General features: G+C 41.3%; 1 protein-coding gene and 1 long non-coding RNA gene across 3 annotated transcripts; both read left to right on the top strand.

Annotated features, from left to right (window-relative positions):
• Positions 1 to 5,642: 5,642 nt before the first annotated feature.
• On the top strand, positions 5,643 to 7,673 carry LOC117547160. The gene is made up of 3 exons (XR_004569121.1): positions 5,643 to 5,790; positions 6,695 to 6,834; positions 7,486 to 7,673. It is a non-coding gene; the product is annotated as an uncharacterized LOC117547160 (long non-coding RNA).
• A 6,412-nt stretch (positions 7,674 to 14,085) lies between these two features.
• On the top strand, positions 14,086 to 16,168 carry LOC117547161 (golgin subfamily A member 3-like). Of its 2 annotated transcripts, XM_034217706.1 has the most exons (2): positions 14,104 to 14,278; positions 14,327 to 16,168. In XM_034217706.1, the coding sequence occupies exons 1-2, from the start codon at positions 14,227 to 14,229 to the stop codon at positions 16,117 to 16,119; spliced, it is 1,845 nt and encodes a 614-aa protein (XP_034073597.1). In that variant the 5' UTR covers positions 14,104 to 14,226; the 3' UTR covers positions 16,120 to 16,168. The 2 variants fall into 2 exon arrangements, with proteins under 2 accessions (XP_034073596.1, XP_034073597.1); XM_034217705.1 differs by having other exon boundaries at positions 14,086 to 16,168.
• Positions 16,169 to 18,948: the final 2,780 nt, after the last annotated feature.

Below are 18,948 nucleotides of genomic sequence, written 5' to 3'. Positions count from 1 at the left end.
TCAGGTAATATCATAGGTAATATACATGTTGTGCATGTTCATGTGCATAGTCAAGTTAGCTACCTAGCTAGTAGCGACGAGTAGCGAGCACGTTAGTTAGCATTACTTTACTTAGCCTTGTCATATAAACTATTTATATAACCATGTAATACAGTTATGTAGTAGTTCAGTAAAAGTAATTCTTTATTTATATGTCTTAAATATCCTTTATTTTAGAGGGGCCTGAGACTTAACATGTTCATTGCCCAAAACTGCACTGTAGTTATTGTGCATGTGACAATAAGGCCTTAATATTAGGGCTGCACGATATCAGGAACACATAACACGATAACACTTGCTATATTTGAACAAAAACGTACACATGCAGCATTATTACTTTTCCAACAACATTGGATTTATTGTTTATTAGTTAAATATCATGTGTGTGTGTGTGTGTTTATATGTCCTCTCTACTGGCCAACACAGGGAGCATATGCTGAGTGTAGAAGTTCTCCAGGAGGAGGAGATTTCCATGCCATGCAGGGTCTTTGGGGATGGGGATGATGATCGCCTCCTTCGTGGTCCACACAACAAAATAGCAGAGACTCCGGTCTGTGATGTGCAGCTGCCCTTGGACCTGGTGCCAGTATGGGTGATTCTCCTTGAGAACATAAGACCCACCCTCCTCACGGAGACAGAAGGATGGTAAGTCATGTGAAATCATCTTTACATACTAGAAAACTGTAGGAGCGGCAACTTGTTTTGAAATTGAATTTTTAATATCCGATAATAAAGTTGATCTGTTCTTTATTCTTCTCTCTTCCCAGCTCCATCCATCACCATTTTCTGTTCATCCGCGGAGAGAGGGCTTAGACTGACCTGAGACCAGCAAACCCAACAGCTCTTTTAAGAGCCACCTACATTTTCAAAGAGTTGCAATCCTACGTTATTATAATGATTAAACTGTTTCATGTATCACTTAGTTTACTGAACCGTGATGAATGAAAGAAATTAGTGAGGTAGTGGTTTACCGAAGTTACAAAGACATTAATATATGAGTAACAGGTCAGTGTAAACACAAGCTTCTGTCAATTATGGATCATTCAAACTATTTATATACAAATATGTAATAAAGTTCTAAAACAAGTATTCGGTATATTCCTTGATAGCTTTTGGAGAAGGTTGTTTTTAAGTTTACTAAAATCTATCGTTTCAACTGTTTCACTTTATAAAAAGGGAACAGGTGAGTAAATTATCCAAATGAATGTTTTTCATTATTTTAGTCAACCCTAAACAAATTGATTGTACCTTTTTAATAATGACCTTACATGGTCGGCAAAGTTAAATTAACTTCAGAAAATCAAATCTGTTCTGAGAAAAAACTAATAAATGTTTAAAGATAGGAAATTGCCATCCCACTGAAAAACAGTCCGTAGAGATTTAAAGGCGTAGTTGTAGTTCAGTCCAACGTTTCATTTGGATTCATTTCTCCAACAGTCAACTATTTTCATAAAGAATATATATATTTTTCAAATTCAACTTTATTGTCAATCTTACTCAGTTTGTGTTTATAGACAGAGAGATCAAAAAGACGTTTAAATAAAATTATACAATTTACAGATATGTATACAAACATATATATATATCCTATATGCACCATCATGTATAATGATGGTGTATGATGTAGAAGGAAGTGTGGTAGATAACAAGTAAATATATATACAGATCCATGTTACAGCAAAAGATGGAATAACTAAGAAGCACACAGTATAATAATAATTACATGCAACAATTACATAACTGCTCAGCATCTCCACCACAATCCCAATCTGCTGTGTCCTGTGTTCCTCCCCTCTGCATAACACCCCATCATACATATGGGCTCAGATGGCCGCTCTGCATCGCGCCATCGTCTCCCATGCAGATCTGTAAAAATAAAGTAAGTACCATTTGTTAGCATGCTATAATAGATTGAATGAGCAATACAAGGATGGTTAGGATCTGGGGGTGGGAGGGTTTATTTTTCCATATATTTGTCTGATTGTTGTTATTGTTTGATTTTTCTGTATTACCTATGAGGTTGTTGTGTTTAATATTCATGAGAATATTTGTCATTGTTCAAATGATAATAAACATTTGCATAAAGCATATTTGTCCACTCATATGTTGATAAGAGTATTAAAACATGACAAATATTCCTCTAAGGTACATTTAGAACAGATACAAAATGTGCGATTAATTTCCGATTAATCGAGATTAACTATGGACAATCATGCGATTAATCGCGATTAAATATTTTAATCGACTGACAGCCCTAATTTTTTTAAATGTGTATGAATACATTTTGAAAAACATTTGATCAACAAAAAAAAAGGATTTGATCAGGATCTAGACTCAGTGTGTAGTTTATTAATTAATCAATGCTCTCTACATTAGGAACACACATACCAGTGTACCAGAGGGAGTCACACACAGCTGTGCCTAGATAACCAAACAAATTGACAAGATAACCAAAATCCTTGAATCTACACACAGCAAATAAACTCAAATGACACAAAGGAGATCACACATACAGTATAGTCAGGGGCGGATCTACCGGGGTGGCATGGGGTGGCAACTGCCACCCTAAACAATAGCCTTGCCACCCCAGCTGCCACCCCAGCTGCCACCCCAGTTGGCATCTTTGTTTTGAAAGAAAAGTTGTGGCTCATCGGACATTTATGAGAGAAAGTCTCTAATGTCCGAGTGCAAGTGAATGCAGCACAAGATGCACGTCATGTAACCCCTCCCCCCGGTCCTGGCGCGAGAGTGGAAATATGATTGGTGGCGAATTCACTTGAACGGGGGGACGGCGCAAAACGAGAAGCCTTTCGGACCCAAGCACTGAAGGAATGAGGTAGTTGCGGTCTACAATGACAGAGAAGAGAATGTCAAGTTTGGCTGTACTCAGCATTGAATTAAAACGCACTACAGCTGTTGATCTTAATAAGTTTGTGAGGCGTTTTGCTGAACAAAATAGTAATCGCCGCATTCAGCTGTAATAGACATGCCAACTTGATGCTCTGCTCACGGATGACTCGATGAGAATAACAAACTGTTAAGATGATGACCTTGTATGCGTGTATATATTTTTTTCTTTCAGGGGGTCTGCCCCCAAAAAACAGTTTTAAGTCCTGAGAAAGTAAAATAAGACGGTGTGTAAAACTACACTGCCCAGCCAACAGAAAGTAACCACTTTGATTTAACTAGGCCAGTAGGTAAGTAAGTAGGACCTTCCACTGGATAATAACTGCAGCGATGTTTTAGCTGAATACACGTTTTTTAACCCTAACTGATGCAGTTAGTCACTTCTTTAATGTTTGTTCTTTCTGATGTAAAGTCAAGGTTGTAACTGTATATCAATAATGATATAATTACTTGTTTTTCAAATTTGAAGGAGGGTGAGCAAGCATCTTGATGAACATTCATCATTAACTCCTCCAAAAAATATAGTTTATTCAATAATAAATGAATATGTGAATCATAACAGTTCTTCACTATATCTGTAAAGCGTCTTTGAGCACCTGTAAAAGCGCTAACAAATTAAATCTATTATTATTATTATGTATTAACAGTGATTGACAGCTGATAGGAATAATATGATTGTTAATAGTATCATATTCATTCAGACAAACATCGATGAGACAGTTAATTAATGTACTTATTGCAGCAGTCTGCATAGATTTGGTACCCCTGCTGGTCTAAGAGTGAGACAAACTCATTCAGTTATTGTTCAGTTAAAATTCATTAAATTAAGTCTGCCACCTTATATGTAAGGCTTTACTGATGTGCCACAATAATATCACCTATGTGATTGAGTTAAAATATTAATATTGTGGCTTTCCAAGTTAACATTGATTGTAGGGGTGTATCGGTTCACAAACATTTCGGTTCGGTACGTACCTCGTTTTTAGGTCACGGTTCGGTTCGTTACGTTTTCGGTACAGCAGAAAAAATTATCACAAAACATTAAATATTTTTTTTAAAATTATTATTAAACTGTGACTAATGTATTCAAATAAATACAAAATATAGTAAAATAAACATTAAGGTGCAGCATTTCGATGAACTGAAATAATCTGTATTTGAACTGTACTAGTACCTAAGCAGCCAGCTTGACATTAGGACTTGCTTGTCATTGTATTTTCATGTTGTTTAAAGAAAGATAAACTTGTCCACATTGCTTTCTGAAATGGCAGATCAATCAATCAATCAATGTTTATTTATATAGCCCAATATCACAAATGTTACATTTGTCTCAGTGGACTTTACAGTTTGTACAAAATATCAGTATGACAATACGACACCCTCACATCGTACAAGGAAAAACTTCCGAAGAAAACCCACAGTTTAAAGGGAAAAATGGGAGAAACCTCAGGGAGAGCAACAGAGGAGGGATCCCTCTCCCAGGATGGACAGACGTGCAATAGATGCCGTGTGTAAATTGAAAAGATAATACATTTGCAACATAGGTAGTCCAAATGTTTGGAAATGCATGTGTGTATAATAGGAAGATGAATCCACGAGGATATCCATCCAGGACCTATGATCCAGGACCACAGCCACGACTCAAGATCCAGGGCTCGCGATCCAGGACAGAGGAGCGCAGGATCATCCATGACTCCGGATCCCGGCGTATATAGACACCAAAAAGAAAGACATTTGGGGAAGCTGGGTTAATCGGAACATGAGAGTACACACACTGTAAAAAAAGATCGTAATTTTACAGGAAATAACTGTAAATGTGTATAGTAATTATCATGTTTTTTTAAATAACTTGCAAAATCCTGTAAAATGACAGATATTAACTATAAATTAACAACCCAAAACATTATTTGAAGTATTTTGACAATAACAACAAATAACGTTTATTTCGTCTTTTTTTTACTGTAAATTTACTATATAATATTTACAGTATTTTTGCACTTTCAGAAAATACATGCAGATGTACGTAAAATAAAATGTTTTTATCTGTAATTAAATATGTAACTCGTAATATAAAAGTGTATTACTATTATAAGACTTTAAGATGTTCTTTGTAATTTTAAGGTAAACATAAAACTGTAAGAAAAGCGTAAAATAAAAAAAACGTAAAATGTAAGTAAAACATTTTTACATAAATCATTTTCTCAATATTCGATTGAATCCAACAAAAACATAAAATATCCGATGTTGAAACAAAAGTAAATAAATATGTTTTCATGAAATTCCTAACTTACTATATTGTAAACATCTACAGTTGACAATATCATTAAAAAAAAAAATCATAGAAAGTGGAGAAATCTCTGCAGGGAGGACCAAGGTTTAAAACACACACTGTTATTTACTCAACAATAAGTCACAGTTATCCTTGTTTTATTTATGTGTTCTGTTGCTGTGTTTTTTTTTCATTGGTCAATTTACAGTAATAAACCTTAGTTTTACAGTATAATGTATGGTTTTCGGATTCTGGCCGACAGCCAGAGCTACGGCACTTGAAATAGAATTCAGCCAAAACACGGCAGACAAGTCAGGCATGTTTGGAATGAGTCCACAACACTCCTGATTGGTTAATATAAACATCATCGAAGAAACCTGCCAATGAGAACTGTCCGCGCCTGTTGTTCACATTTGAAACATCCAAGTCAGTTTGAGCGGGTCTCCTCCTGCTGGAGCTACAGCTGTCTGTGTGTCTGCTACAGGAGTTTATGGATTCATATCGGGATCGTTTTACATCTACACGTTAAATATGAGCATCGGGACGTCAACAAAGAACAGAAGACTTGAGATCTGGTGAGTCCTGCAACTGTAATGGAGTTAAACATGTATTTAGATAATCCTTACTTAGTTTGTGAATGTTTTATTTTTTATTTAAGGTTACGTTTCTTCTTCTAGTTAGCTGAGTTTCTTCCCGTTAAGTTGGTATGCATAATTAATAGGTTGTTAAATGTTAAGAATCCCTGAGATGCTGTTTCTTGCAAGATGTTGCGCCCGGGAAACCCGGCTTAACATGCGGCTGCTAACGTTAGTTTACAGTTTATTGCAGTGCCGCCCCCCCCACCCTCTCGTCTCCAACACGGGAGAATTACACATAAACATGCAGTGGGGTATCACAGTGTTGTCGCCAAGTTTAATGTAAAGTTTCACAGCTTTCTTACAGCGGAATCTAGTTTGTTAATGTTCAGTAGCCAACAGCTAGCATAGCATAAACAGCTAACCGCTAACGTTCGGCTAATTTGCTAGTTAGCTCTGCTCTATATATTACACGCTAACATGACTAGCTAATGTCACACTGTGAACTAAAATACTTTTTGTATTACTACATCATACATGCTTAGTCCAAATCACTGCTAAAATTAATTATTTTTGAAAATGTATAGTAAAGAAACACTCAGCCATGCATGAAATAACATAGCAAAAGAATACGGGTAATGTTTGACCCATGTTGTGCCTTAGAAGTGTAGTGATACAAACATGATTTTATTCAAAAAGTAAGAAAGGGACAAATACAAATTTAGAATTGGTGTTGATCCAAAACATGTTAATTGAGGAATACCTGGGATCCTGAATGGTTAAAGTAATTTATTGCAAAGATATTTACAATTAAAACTAATTCGGGTCACTTTTGACACATGTTGGTTGTATGTTGTGTAACAAAGGGTTACCGTGACAGCTGTGATGTTCACTCTTTTGACAGAGCACCAGTGGACAGCGAAGACTATGGAAGAGAAGATGTGATGGTTTTGTGTGGAAAGCTGCTAACGCCAGCCTGTGTCCCTCTCATCAGTCTCTCCAGGCAGCACCCAGCTATTCTTGCAGATGAAAATACTTTGATATGTGAGTAATAACTAACTTGTGTCTAACATAATATTGAATGTGGTTTAGTAAAGTATTTAAAAATACCCCACATTGTACATGTACAGGACAATCAGACCTTGTTCAACAAAGATCATCAGACAATTGTTTTGTCTTTAAGGTACAGCTGCAGCAGAGAGTCTTGAGTTTGAAGAAAACACTAACATTTTATTTAGTGTTGTTTAATCAATCAATATTTACTGGTCTTGAATTTCCTCACTGTATTACAAAATGCTCGAATCTTATTGTACAGGAACATTATGCAGATTTCATCACCTGAAGATAAAAATATAGATTCAGCGATATGTACCATTTTAAGGAAATAAACTGTTAGCGGTATTTACCAAAGCTCCGCAGCTGTAGCTAGGCGCTGCTAATGAAAACTCAAGTGCTCAATTTGTTGGTTTTTATTTTTTATTAAGAATTGACCAAGCATATCTTCCTCTTCGAAATCCCAGTTGTACTTCGCTAACACGCAGTGCCTGGGAGGGTGCGTTTGATTGTTCCCACAATAGTGCGTGCTTGTGCTTCAAAGGTCCATCATACAAGATGTAGGGGATCTATTGGCAGCTGCTGATAATAACATCCATCATTATGGTTTACTAATAGTTATCACTTCACTTCCTCCTCCAGCATCTGGACACAGCAGGAACCTACGCCAGGATCCTGTTTGTGGACTTCAGCTCTGCCTTCAACACAACACTCTGGCTGGAGGCTGCGCTCCATCAGGACCAACACCTCTCTCCCTCAGGACCAGAACCTCTCTCCATCAGGACCAGAACCTCTCTCCATCAGGACCAACACCTCTCTCCATCAGGACCAACACCTCTCTCCATTAGGACCAGAACCTCTCTCCATCAGGACCAGAACCTCTCTCCATCAGGACCAAAACCTCTCTCCATCAGGACCAAAACCTCTCTCCATCAGGACCAAAACCTCTCTCCATCAGGACCAGAACCTCTCTCCATCAGGACCAGAACCTCTCTCCATCAGGACCAGAACCTCTCGCCACCTCAACAAGGCCCCCCCCCCCACTGACACTTTACCTCAGCCACAACGCAGACTCTATGCATTACATAATGGAGATCACAGGATGGTAAATAATGCAATGTTTAAATATTGCTTACTGCACATATTTTATATTCTATAATTTATTGCATTCTATTTCGATGTAAGTTACTGCTTTATTTTATTTCTATCTTACTATATTTTTATTACAGTGTTCTTAATATAGTTCGCTATCTGTGTACTTTTTAATTTTTTTTATTTGTATGTCGCGTGTCCAGGTGTCGTGGTGCACGACACCTAGTCAAATTCCTCGTACGTGTGAACCTACCTGGCAATAAACCCGTTTCTGATTCTGATCGGTTTGTCCTCTAGGTTGCACTGCCACGTCTACAGTAGCGCAGAATGGACAAAGGAAACATGATTGGGCCTCAAGTTTTTTGCAGCCAATATTAATTATCCTACAGGGGCGGCTAGTGGAGTACTTCGTGACCACAGAGTGTGAACGTTGTGATCAGCTGTTTTAGCGCAGTTCTCCAGTGAAGGGAGGGGGGGGGGGGAGTCTCCCTCCGCAGCCGGTTGGCGTAGTTTGGGCACAATTCCGTTGTACAGACCGACGTTAACAGCAGCCCTGTCTGTGCACACGGAGACCGACTCTCGTCCGGTGATCTAACCGCCTTCTGGAAAAGCTTCACAAGTACGTCGGTAAGCAAATGCGCTTTGTGACACAAGTGACGGTACGCATTTCAGATTACGCACATAATCTGCGTACCAGTTATGTGCACCCCTGTACTACAGCAAAAGTATTCTCCGTCGGGACTTCCTGCAACAACACCACGCCGTTATCAAAGATGTTCTATTGAGAAGACGATCACTACGTGACAAAAGTTTTCAAAACCGTGGCTACTGAAATCAATCTTACTAACTGCTGTCTGTGCAATTTACTCCGCGAGTTGGCAGACTTTATTTTGCTTACTTTAACATCATTTTTCATGGTGGGGCTAAGCCATTTCTTGGTATGGGTGTAGCCTACCCCAGCCATACCCTGGCGCTGCCACTGGTGGCACGTATGGGGCGGGCCATTCTGCACATGCGTTAAATGCGTTAAATATTTTAACGCAATTAATTAAAAAAATTAATTACCGCCGTTAACGCGATAATTTTGACAGCACTCATTTTAAGTTTTCAGAGTAATTGTTTCCTACAGAACATTTTGTGATGTCATTTTGTTGAACCTGTTTGATTGGAAAATGTTAGAAAAAAGCTGTAAGATAACAGTATTCTAACTTTAGGTTCTGTATTTATTTTAGTGTTTGATCATACAAATCTAATAAAAAAAAATGTAAACTGTTTTTCTCATCAGAACTTTATTTAAGGTATTTTAATGTAACATTTTAAGACAATGGATTTTGAAAGAGAGGAAAGTTTCCTCTAAAATCTTTAAGGACAATTTCTGTATACTAATTGCTTTTGCACTTTATTTCAGTTAATGTATTTTTACTTTAATTTAATGTTTTTTGTTTGGCAGCCGCTGCTGCCAGTCATTTGACCGTTTTTTTACGGGTTTTTTGCCCGTAGAAGTTTTAGTGCTGTACTTTTATTAAATGTTATTGACTGTAAAAAGAGAGGATAAATCTGTAAAATTACAGTGTTTGCACGTTAAAATATTAGTGCTGTACTTTTATTAAATGTTATTGACTGTAAAAAGAGAGGATACATCTATAAAATTAGAGTATTTGCCTGTAGAAGTATGAGTGATGTACTTTTATTTAAGGTTATTGACTGTAAAAAGAGAGTATAAATCTGTAAAATTACAGTGTTTTCCTGTAAAATCTTTAAGGACAATTCCCGTAAATTAATGGCTTATTCACTTTATTTCAGTTAAAGTATTTTACTTTAATTTAAGGGTTTTTGTTTGGCAGCCGCTGCTGCCAGTACTTTGACCGTTTTTTTAAGAGTTTTTTTTTTTACAGTGCAGGTATAGACAGAGAAGGAAGAAGTAAGATCTGCTGGCACTAACAATGTCTCCTGCTGTGGAGAACACCCTCTCTAGGGACAGAGGTAGCAGATACAGCCAGGTAGCGCTTTGCTAACATGGCAACATAAGGATATTTGGCGTTTGTAATAGCTTTGGCTCAGTCTGAACTCTTTGCGAGTGGTGGAGGCTTAAATGCTAGTGGGAGTTGGGTTTGCACTTCAGTCTTTTTTCTTTTGGTACCGGTGATATTCACATTCGGGTGATGCCTTTTCAAATGAGTGTGATGTATTGCCAGCCGCGTAACCAATGTTAGTTGAACAATGCCGACAAACAGCTTTGGTTCGGTCCACCTGTCTTTGTCCGTCATCCTTGTACGTAACTGCGAAACCAAAATGTTCCAAAACCGGAGACTTCAATGATGCTGGAGGATTTTCAACTCAACTTTATCTGCGTTCGCCATTTCGACAGTTCCTCAAATTACTGACTACATTTGAACGCATCCCTGTGACCAGCTCTCATAGTATGCCTCTCGTCCAATGAAATGACTTGGTCGCTCTATGATATAGATTACTTCCAGAAAGTTGTTCATGATCTAAATTTTTTACGTTTAACGCTATATTCGTTCGGTACACACGTGTACCGAACCAAAGGGCCCGTACCGAATAATTTCAGTACAGGTACGTGTACCGTTACACCCCTAATTGATTGATATGATTGCGATTTAAATCAGCATATACTTCTGTCAGGGGATGCCACCCCTCAAAATCTCCTGCCACCCTCTTGCCACCCCATGAATATTTGTCTAGATCCGCCCATGAGTATAGTCGATATAAAACTGTCCGCTTCAATCTGAAGAGCAACTAAAACAAAACACGGGAGTGTACCTTGTTCTTGTGAACACTAATGTTATCCACAGCATACACAGAGACCACGAAGTTCTTAAGGAGAAAACTAGTTGCTAAAACAAAACACGTTAGTGTACCTTGTTAGCTAATGTTAGCTAGCTGACATTAACGTTACACATTGCACTCATATTACTCACCGAAACCTTGTAAAGCCGGTCCCGCATGCTGGCTCTTACAGAACCGACTAACTCCCCTTTAATATAGGTACAGCTCTCAACGTGCCCAAACTTGTAGTGATTTTCACCTCGTAAAATACTTGTATTCTCATTCTGAAAGAATGTGGTGAAATGTGCTAACGTGACGGCCATCTTTATGTTGGTGACGCGTATTGTGCGAGACGAGAGACCTGTAGTTCACTGAGCGGTTTCACACGAAAAAATGTGTAACTTCACAGTTTTACGACACATTTTAATTTTTTTGACTTTTAAATTGACAAACATCATATGTGTCATTCGTGGCACAATTCAAACGGGATCAAAAGATAACCTTTCTCTCTCCATTGACTTCAATGTATAATTTTCCGCTTCCGGGGTCCCATGGAGGCTTTCGGAAGGGGAGGGACTTCGCCTCTCTATGGGGGCGGATCGTATAGGGGCGGATCCTAACTTTTTTTATCCAATAGAATAATGACACTCAGCAGAAATACATACTGTAGGTGGCAGTAATGCAATTTAAGGGATTCCAGCTGCTTTTATAAATCCTCGCAGAATAAGTCATTCTTTCTTTCACAATGGCCGAACAACAAGTTGAAACAGCGTAATAGTATTTTCCAGAGATGCATGTTCATATTTATTGTAATGTCATTTTTCTTAACACACAATTGTCTCGTTATCAAAGTACAACATCGACTGTCCAACCTCGTTAAGCGTTAATAAAGTAAATAATAGTTGTATGTGGTAAAAAAAATGGTGGTATTAAATGCTAACTTAGCATGATGCTATAAACACGTTGGCCTATAGTCCCGTTTGCAACCAGGCCTACTCTACTGTTGTAATAACGTTAAGTTTAGATAGGTCAATAGATTATCAGGCTCGGTAACAATACTGATTTGTGTTACCAAAGCTGATCATCTAATTGACCTAAGGTTAGCGTATATGCTGTGATGCTAACCAGCACTTAGCATGATGCTAGTGTACTGTTGTGTACTGTTGTATTATCTTGGAAATATAAGTAGGCCTGCCCTACATACTGTAACTTAATCAAATAATATGGTATGGATTCGGATAGACAACATGGCTAGCTTGGTTGGTTGAATTGAGTAATAAGATGTGCGGTACTGATTAAGGTTGTAACTGTAACAGTTTGTAACTACTAGTTGTAATGAACCAGACGAAAGACGGACGCATCCTTTCAGTAAATGTCGGCTGCTAATCAATATGTAAAAATAACACTTCGGATGTGTCTTCTATAATTATGTAACATTAGTTATGGCATCATCAGAAATGTGGTAAAGTAATATGATTAGAGAAGAGTCACTGGTCATCTAACACATGCTTAATAGCTCACCTAACACTATCAAAGACAGGTTAAAGAATGTAACATAATAAAAACTTCCTAATATCGATAAGCAAAAACACTAGTTATATTATACAAATTATGTGACCCCTTGAGCTGCATAAACTAATAAGCAATCCAATTAAAATATAAATATCAAAGCTCATTCAAAAATTACGCTTTCATTTAGACTCCCACATTTTTATGTGCACAGCATCTCTATGCTACAGGTAAAGTCACTCACTTATAGAACCACAATAAGCTATAGGTGACATGACTGCTTGTCTGGCTTGAAGAAAGGCCAGCGCAAAGGTTTTTTTTGGGTGGCAGCTGTAGGCTTCTGGCTTAAATAAAAAATAACCTGAACCTACGTTTTAGACAATTGAGTCCTTCTTTTCTTTTCTCATCAGGTGTGGTGACCTGGAAGAAGTACTCTGTGGAGTACACCAAGACCTACAGGATCCCGTTCCAGATCTCCAGCTGCATACAGTGCCGCAACCTGTACAAGGACTCGGAAGGCTACAGGGGACATGGCCGCAGAGGACAACTCTCTGGGATGTACTCGGAAGATGAGCTGGCAGGATTCTGCAGCATTGACTGTTTCTATGATGCTGGAGGCACCTTCCAAGAAAATGTCTGATGGGGTTAATAATAATTAGAACAGCCAATAAAATGTTTGTTTAATAAAGACTTTCCTCTTTGTATGTACTGTATATATATTATTTTTTTTTAAATTAATCTTACCACCAGACACAACATGAACAAATGAATGATACACATCAGGACAGTAACTTAAACTTCAGTATTTTAGGTGTACAGAAACCTCTACTCATGTTGTTAAATGATATACAGCAATATCTTCCATAAAACGTAGTTGATTGATTTGAATAATAATTACTACCACTGCACAAACAGTGAAAAATGATATGAATACAATTTATGAATTTGTCTTCTCTGTGGGTTGTATACTCTTCATTCTTTATGCAAATTAATTATAATTATTATTTTTCAAAGTTCGTTTATGATTCATTCAAAGCATTAAAATAAATGAGAAACAGAGAGCGTCATATACCTTTAAGAAATACGTGGGGGCGGGGTTCATAACCCTTTAGGAAACGCCCCTATACGATCCGCCTCCTTGCTACGGTCTGCAGCCAGACTCTATTGAGCTGAATACGCAAAATGCGTATATGAAGTGTCATGAACGCAATAAATCATACCCTCGTGGGGGCGCGCTCATGTGATTGGCTTAGAATGAAGGAGACATCTGATTGGCTATAGATATAAAAAATTACAAGTACGAATCGGGTGAGCGTCAGGGGAGTCTCAAAAAACCCACACACGAATGCACAGCGATCCATGCACCGAAAGCGGTTTGTGTTTGCAGGTGCAGCGGTTTTAAACGGAAAACAAATATGTGAGGATCAAAAATACAAATGTAAAACTTTTTTCTGTATTTGGATTTTATTTACATGTATAGGAAACGGAACACATTTGTGTGTGCATTGAAAAACACAAGTGTGGATCCGGAAATACAAGTGTGAATCCTTCTGTGTGCATGTGTGTATTATGAGACTGTTCTGAGCCCATACAGTTTAACATAGTGTAGCGATCCTGATAGGCTACTCAGGGTGTCACTTAGGCATCCCCCGTCTCTCTGCCAATCATAGAGCTGCACCGTGATGGCTGAGGTGCGAGCCTGTGGTTGGTGGAGCGGACGGGGAGTTGTGACGTAGACAGTGCTATATATATGGGTATGTGTAGAAGTTAGTGTTAGTGTGAGTGGAGTGTGCGGTAGAACCCACGAAGTGTACTTGACCTGTTATCATCTGTCTTCAAATACTAGTTATTAAAGCCTAATAACTACAAGCCTGTCTCCGACTCATCTTGGGAATGTTACATTGGTGTCAGAAGTGAACTTTTCGAACAAGGGACGTCTATCCGGACGAGAGTCGTAACTGCGTCACGGAGCTAGCCGGTAAGCTAGCGGGGATGGATAAGTTCAGCAAGATGGGAGTGAAGCAGGAACACAGTAGTGATGAAGAGGAAGATGGAGCATGCGGGTGGTCGAAGGACATGAGAGAGGAGTTCATGAGTGCACGGGAGGTGAGAGAGCGCCTGAGAGAGTCGGCGGTGAGGATGGCTAGAGACGCGGGAATGTCTCCGTCTTCTGCGGCAGTTCGCGCCATTTCCAAGCTGGAGGTAAACAACAATGGCGGCGCCCATCAACCCGCAGCAGCCGCCGCCGGGTCAGTGAAAACACCCAAATTCTCGGGTAAGGCAGACTGGAAGGCTTTCCATGCCCAATTTGAACTGCTTGCTCATGCCGGGGGGTGGTCAGTAGAGACTAAAGCACTACAGCTAGCTTTGTGCCTCACAGAAGAGGCTCTTTCATGTCTGCTACTACTTAGCCTTGAGGACCGACACAGCTATGAAGCATTAGCGGGGGCTTTGAAGAGGCGGTTTGGACAGTGTTTCCCGCCAGAGCTGCTCCGGAACGAATTGAGTAACCGCTGTAGGAAGTCTGGAGAGACGCTGCGTGCGTTGGCTAACGACGTGGAGAGCCTGACGCGGCGGGCATATGCACACATGCCACCCGGAGTGCAGAGTGAGCTGGCACGTGATCAATTCATCAGGGCTCTCCTCCCTGCGGACTTGAGGGTTGGGGTACAGCTGCAGCATCCACAGTCCTTGCAGGCGGCCTTGGAGATGGCTGTGGAGAGAGAGATTGTGTGGAGTGTAGCGGCGAGGAGCAACGGAAGGCCGGTACCACTGGCTGTGAGGAGCTGCAGAGTGGAGGAGAAGCCTGTATGGGTTACCGAAATGACTGAAAGTGTTAACGTTTTATTAGAGGAGAAAATGAGGGAGATGGAAGCAGCTGTCAATGCAGAGAGGGAACTGCGGCAGCAACAGGAGGCTAGACTCAAAGCGGAGCTGGCCTCTCTTGAGCGAGATCTCCAGGAGAGTAAAGAGAAGGAGAGCCTTGTGGCCTCTCTGGAGAAGTGCCTCCAAGAGGGAAAAGAGAGAGAAAGGAGCCTGGTGGAGGAGGGTGCCAAGAGGGAGGTGCAGTTCAAAGAGCTGCTCAGGAGCCTGGAAGCCGAGAAGGACAACCTGGAGGAGCGTCTGACGAACCAGTTGTCCCAGCTCAATGGCAGCATCGCAGACTACCAGCAGGAGGCGGCGGACAACCGGGAGCACTTGGCCGAGCTGCAGCGGGAGGTGGAGCGGTTGGCGAGGGAGCGGGCCGAGTTGGAGGCTGAGGCGCAGAGCGAGAGCGACCGGGCCGCCAGGCTGGAGGAGGACATGAGGCAAGCACAGAGAGAGAGAGCAGAAACAGAGTCTGGTAAGCAGGAGGAGCTGCTGAGGGAGAAGCAGCTGCAGAGGGACTGCATCAAGTACCAGGAGAGGATCAGCAAGATGGGTAGAGACGCTAAGGCGCTGCAGAAAGGTTACAACGAGCTCCAGAATAAGCTAGGACAATCCCAGCTGGAGACTTTGAAAACTCTAGAAGACCTGAAAAGGACAGAAGCAGAGTTGGATACCTGTAAACCTCAGCTGGATGAGTCCCAGAAGCAGGCAAGCGTAGCTATAGCGGAGAGGAGTATCATGGAGCAGAACGCCCAACACAGAGAGGCCTCGATGAAGGCAGAGGTGGAGCAGACCCTGGACTCTGTGAGGTTCAGACTCGGAGGCGAACTGAAGGAGATGGAGCTGAGACTGGACGAGGTGGACAGAAGCGGAACTATGACACCAGGACAAGAGGGCTGCATTTCCGGGCCGGGGAGCTGGTCTGGGTCTACAGCCCACAACGGAAGAAAGGCCGGTGCCCAAAACTGGACAGTCAGTGGGTTGGTCCCTGCAGAGTACTGGAGAGGGTGGGGGTAGTGTTTGTGCTGAGTTTTATTTGTTCCTCGTGGGCGAGGAACTTTGTAGTGGGGGGGGTAGTGTAGCGATCCTGATAGGCTACTCAGGGTGTCACTTAGGCATCCCCCGTCTCTCTGACAATCATAGAGCTGCACCGTGATGGTGGCTGAGGTGCGGGCCTGTGGTTGGTGGAGCGGACGGGGGAGTTGTGACGTAGACAGTGCTATATATATGGGTATGTGTAGAAGTTAGTGTGAGTGGAGTGTGCGGTAGAACCCACAAAGTGTACTTGACCTGTCATCTGTCTTCAAATACTAGTTATTAAAGCCTAATAACTACAAGCCTGTCTCCGACTCATCTTGGGAACGTTACAATAGCATCGATTATTTTAAAGAGAACACAAGGTTTGTTTAAATTACTAGAAATAATATCAGAAAAGTAACTCAGCTTTTACAGTGCTCTGATACTTTCTCCAACTCTTTCAAAATGTCATGAGTTACATGAAGCTTGTCCTTCTTCCACCTGCGTTCAGCCTGCCGGCACTCACGCCTGGCACGAGTGACGTCATTGAGCCAGGGTTCAGGTTTAACTTTGGGGTGCATGAGTTTCAGGGGAGCAACAATGTCAAGAGCTCCAGTGCAGGAAGAGAGAAAGGCTGAGGTTAATAGCTCAGTGTCCATGGAGTCAGCGGACATAGTATCAGACTGTTAATTTAACAAAGGCAGGGGAGAAACTAGCAGCAGTGGAAGGTTTCATCATACGACCGTGACAGACAGGAGCGCATGATTTAAGACTATGACAGGGCAGAATAAAATCAAATAGCACAGGCAGGTGATCCGATAAAGCTGCCTCACACACATTGACATTTGAAATGGGCAGACCATGGGATAAGACTAGATCTAATGTGTGCCCATGCTCTTGCGTGGAGCCAGAGACATGTTGTATGAAGTCAAAAGCATATAAAACATCAAGAAAGTCTTTAGCTAGTGGTTTAGAGATACAACAGACATGCACATTAAAATCCCCGACAATGAAAACGCTGTCATAGTTTGTCACGATACCGGCCAATAGTTCAGAGAATCCCTCCTCTGTTGCTCTCCCTGAGGTTTCTCCCATTTTTCCCTTTAAACTGGGTTTTCTCCGGAAGTTTTTCCTTGTACGATGTGAGGGTCTAAGGATAGAGGGTGTCGTATTGTCATACTGATATTCTGTACACACTGTGAAGACCACTGAGACAAATGTAACATTTGTGATATTGGGCTATATAAATAAACATTGATTGATTGATTAATTGATTGATATTCCTCCTTATCTCTTGAGGATAGAGCAGTAAAATAAAATTGGCGGTGCTTAGAGCATATGAACTGGTGCCAGAGGCCTATCGACAGCGTTTTAGGTCCTTTGAGCAAAAACAAGATCAAACATATGTGGAGATGGCGAGGGATTTGTCTGTTCATTTTAAGCGTTGGTTAACTGGTCTTGACGTCACTACTTTTGACGATTTGTGTGAGCTCATGACTTTGGAACAGTTCAAAAATATTCTTCCAGACAAGATTGCTACTTACATAACAGAACACAGGGTCACTTCTGCGGCTGAAGCTGCTGTGGCAGCTGATGAGTTTGTGTTGCTTCATAAGAGCATGGTTCGGAAGGCGCTCTGGGGCCCTGGCTGTTTTTGAGGGAAGGAGAAAGGCTGTTGATGTTGGTTCATTTGGGATGGAGCCAAGGAAATTGGGTTTGGTCAAATCTGAGGTGGATAATAATGATATTTGCCACTACTGTTGCGAAAAAGGCCATTGGAAGGCAGACTGTCCTGCGCAGAGCAAAATCTGAGGGAGGAAGATATTTTGTTGGGCCTGTTGCGTTGGCTGCTCCTGTGAAAAGCTGCTGTGTTGCCGATGTGCTTACATCCCACTTAGGTGGATCTGAGGTTTTGGCATCTTATGCTCCATTTATACGAGGCGGCTTGGTGTCATTGGTAGGTAGTAATGTCAGAGTTCCAATCAAAATCTTGCGAGACACAGGGGCTTTTGACTCCTATATTGTTGACTCTGTTTTGCCTCTGTCTTATGAAAGTGACACCGTTCTGAGTTGGGGAATGGGATTAAAAGTTCTTCCTATTCCTGTTCATAGGATGTATATTGACTGTGGTCTTGTTAAGGGTGAGGTGGCTGTTGGTGTACGTCCAGCTTTGCCAATCGAGGGGATACAGTTCATCCTGGGCAATGGTTTGGCAGGTAGCAGAGTCTGGACTGATGTTCCCCCTGTGCTTTTAGTGACTGGCGGTCCGATTGAGTCAAGGTCTGAGGAGAGCTCTACAGTGTTGGCAGACGTCACGTCCTCTTGTGTGATCACTCGTGCTATGGACAAAAACATGTTTAGTAACCAGAAGACCAAGCATTGTCCCACTAGTCAAAGTGGTCGTGGCGTTGATGGTGGTCGTGGTGGCGGCAGCGTTGATGGTGGTCGTGGCGGCGGCAGCGGCAGCAGGGGTCGAGGAAGAGGCAAGGAAATGTCCTGCTATCGGTGTGGAGACCAAGGACACATGGCTCGTGACTGTGGGCATGCCAACGACCGGAAGTGCTATTCCTGCGGTGGGCTTGGTCACATCCAGAGACGTTGCAGTAGGGTGAAATGTTATAGGTGTGGCGACATTGGCCTCGTTGCGGTGCATTGCAGTAAAGCCAGTGAAACTAACTGCTACAACTGAGGAAACATGGGCCGTGACGGTAATGTATTGTCTGTCATACTGTTTGATAAATCGTTCTCGCTCTGCCCATCCTTTTTAAAGTGTGCTTCTCAGGTAGCTTACCTGTGTTGCTAAAGATGTGGCTGGGTGTGGGAGGAGCG

Source organism: Gymnodraco acuticeps, unplaced genomic scaffold (genome assembly GCF_902827175.1).
Source record: "Gymnodraco acuticeps unplaced genomic scaffold, fGymAcu1.1, whole genome shotgun sequence".
Lineage (NCBI taxonomy): Eukaryota > Metazoa > Chordata > Actinopteri > Perciformes > Bathydraconidae > Gymnodraco > Gymnodraco acuticeps.
The sequence above is the reverse complement of the archived record's forward strand: the minus strand, read 5'-3'. Positions and strand labels throughout refer to the sequence as shown.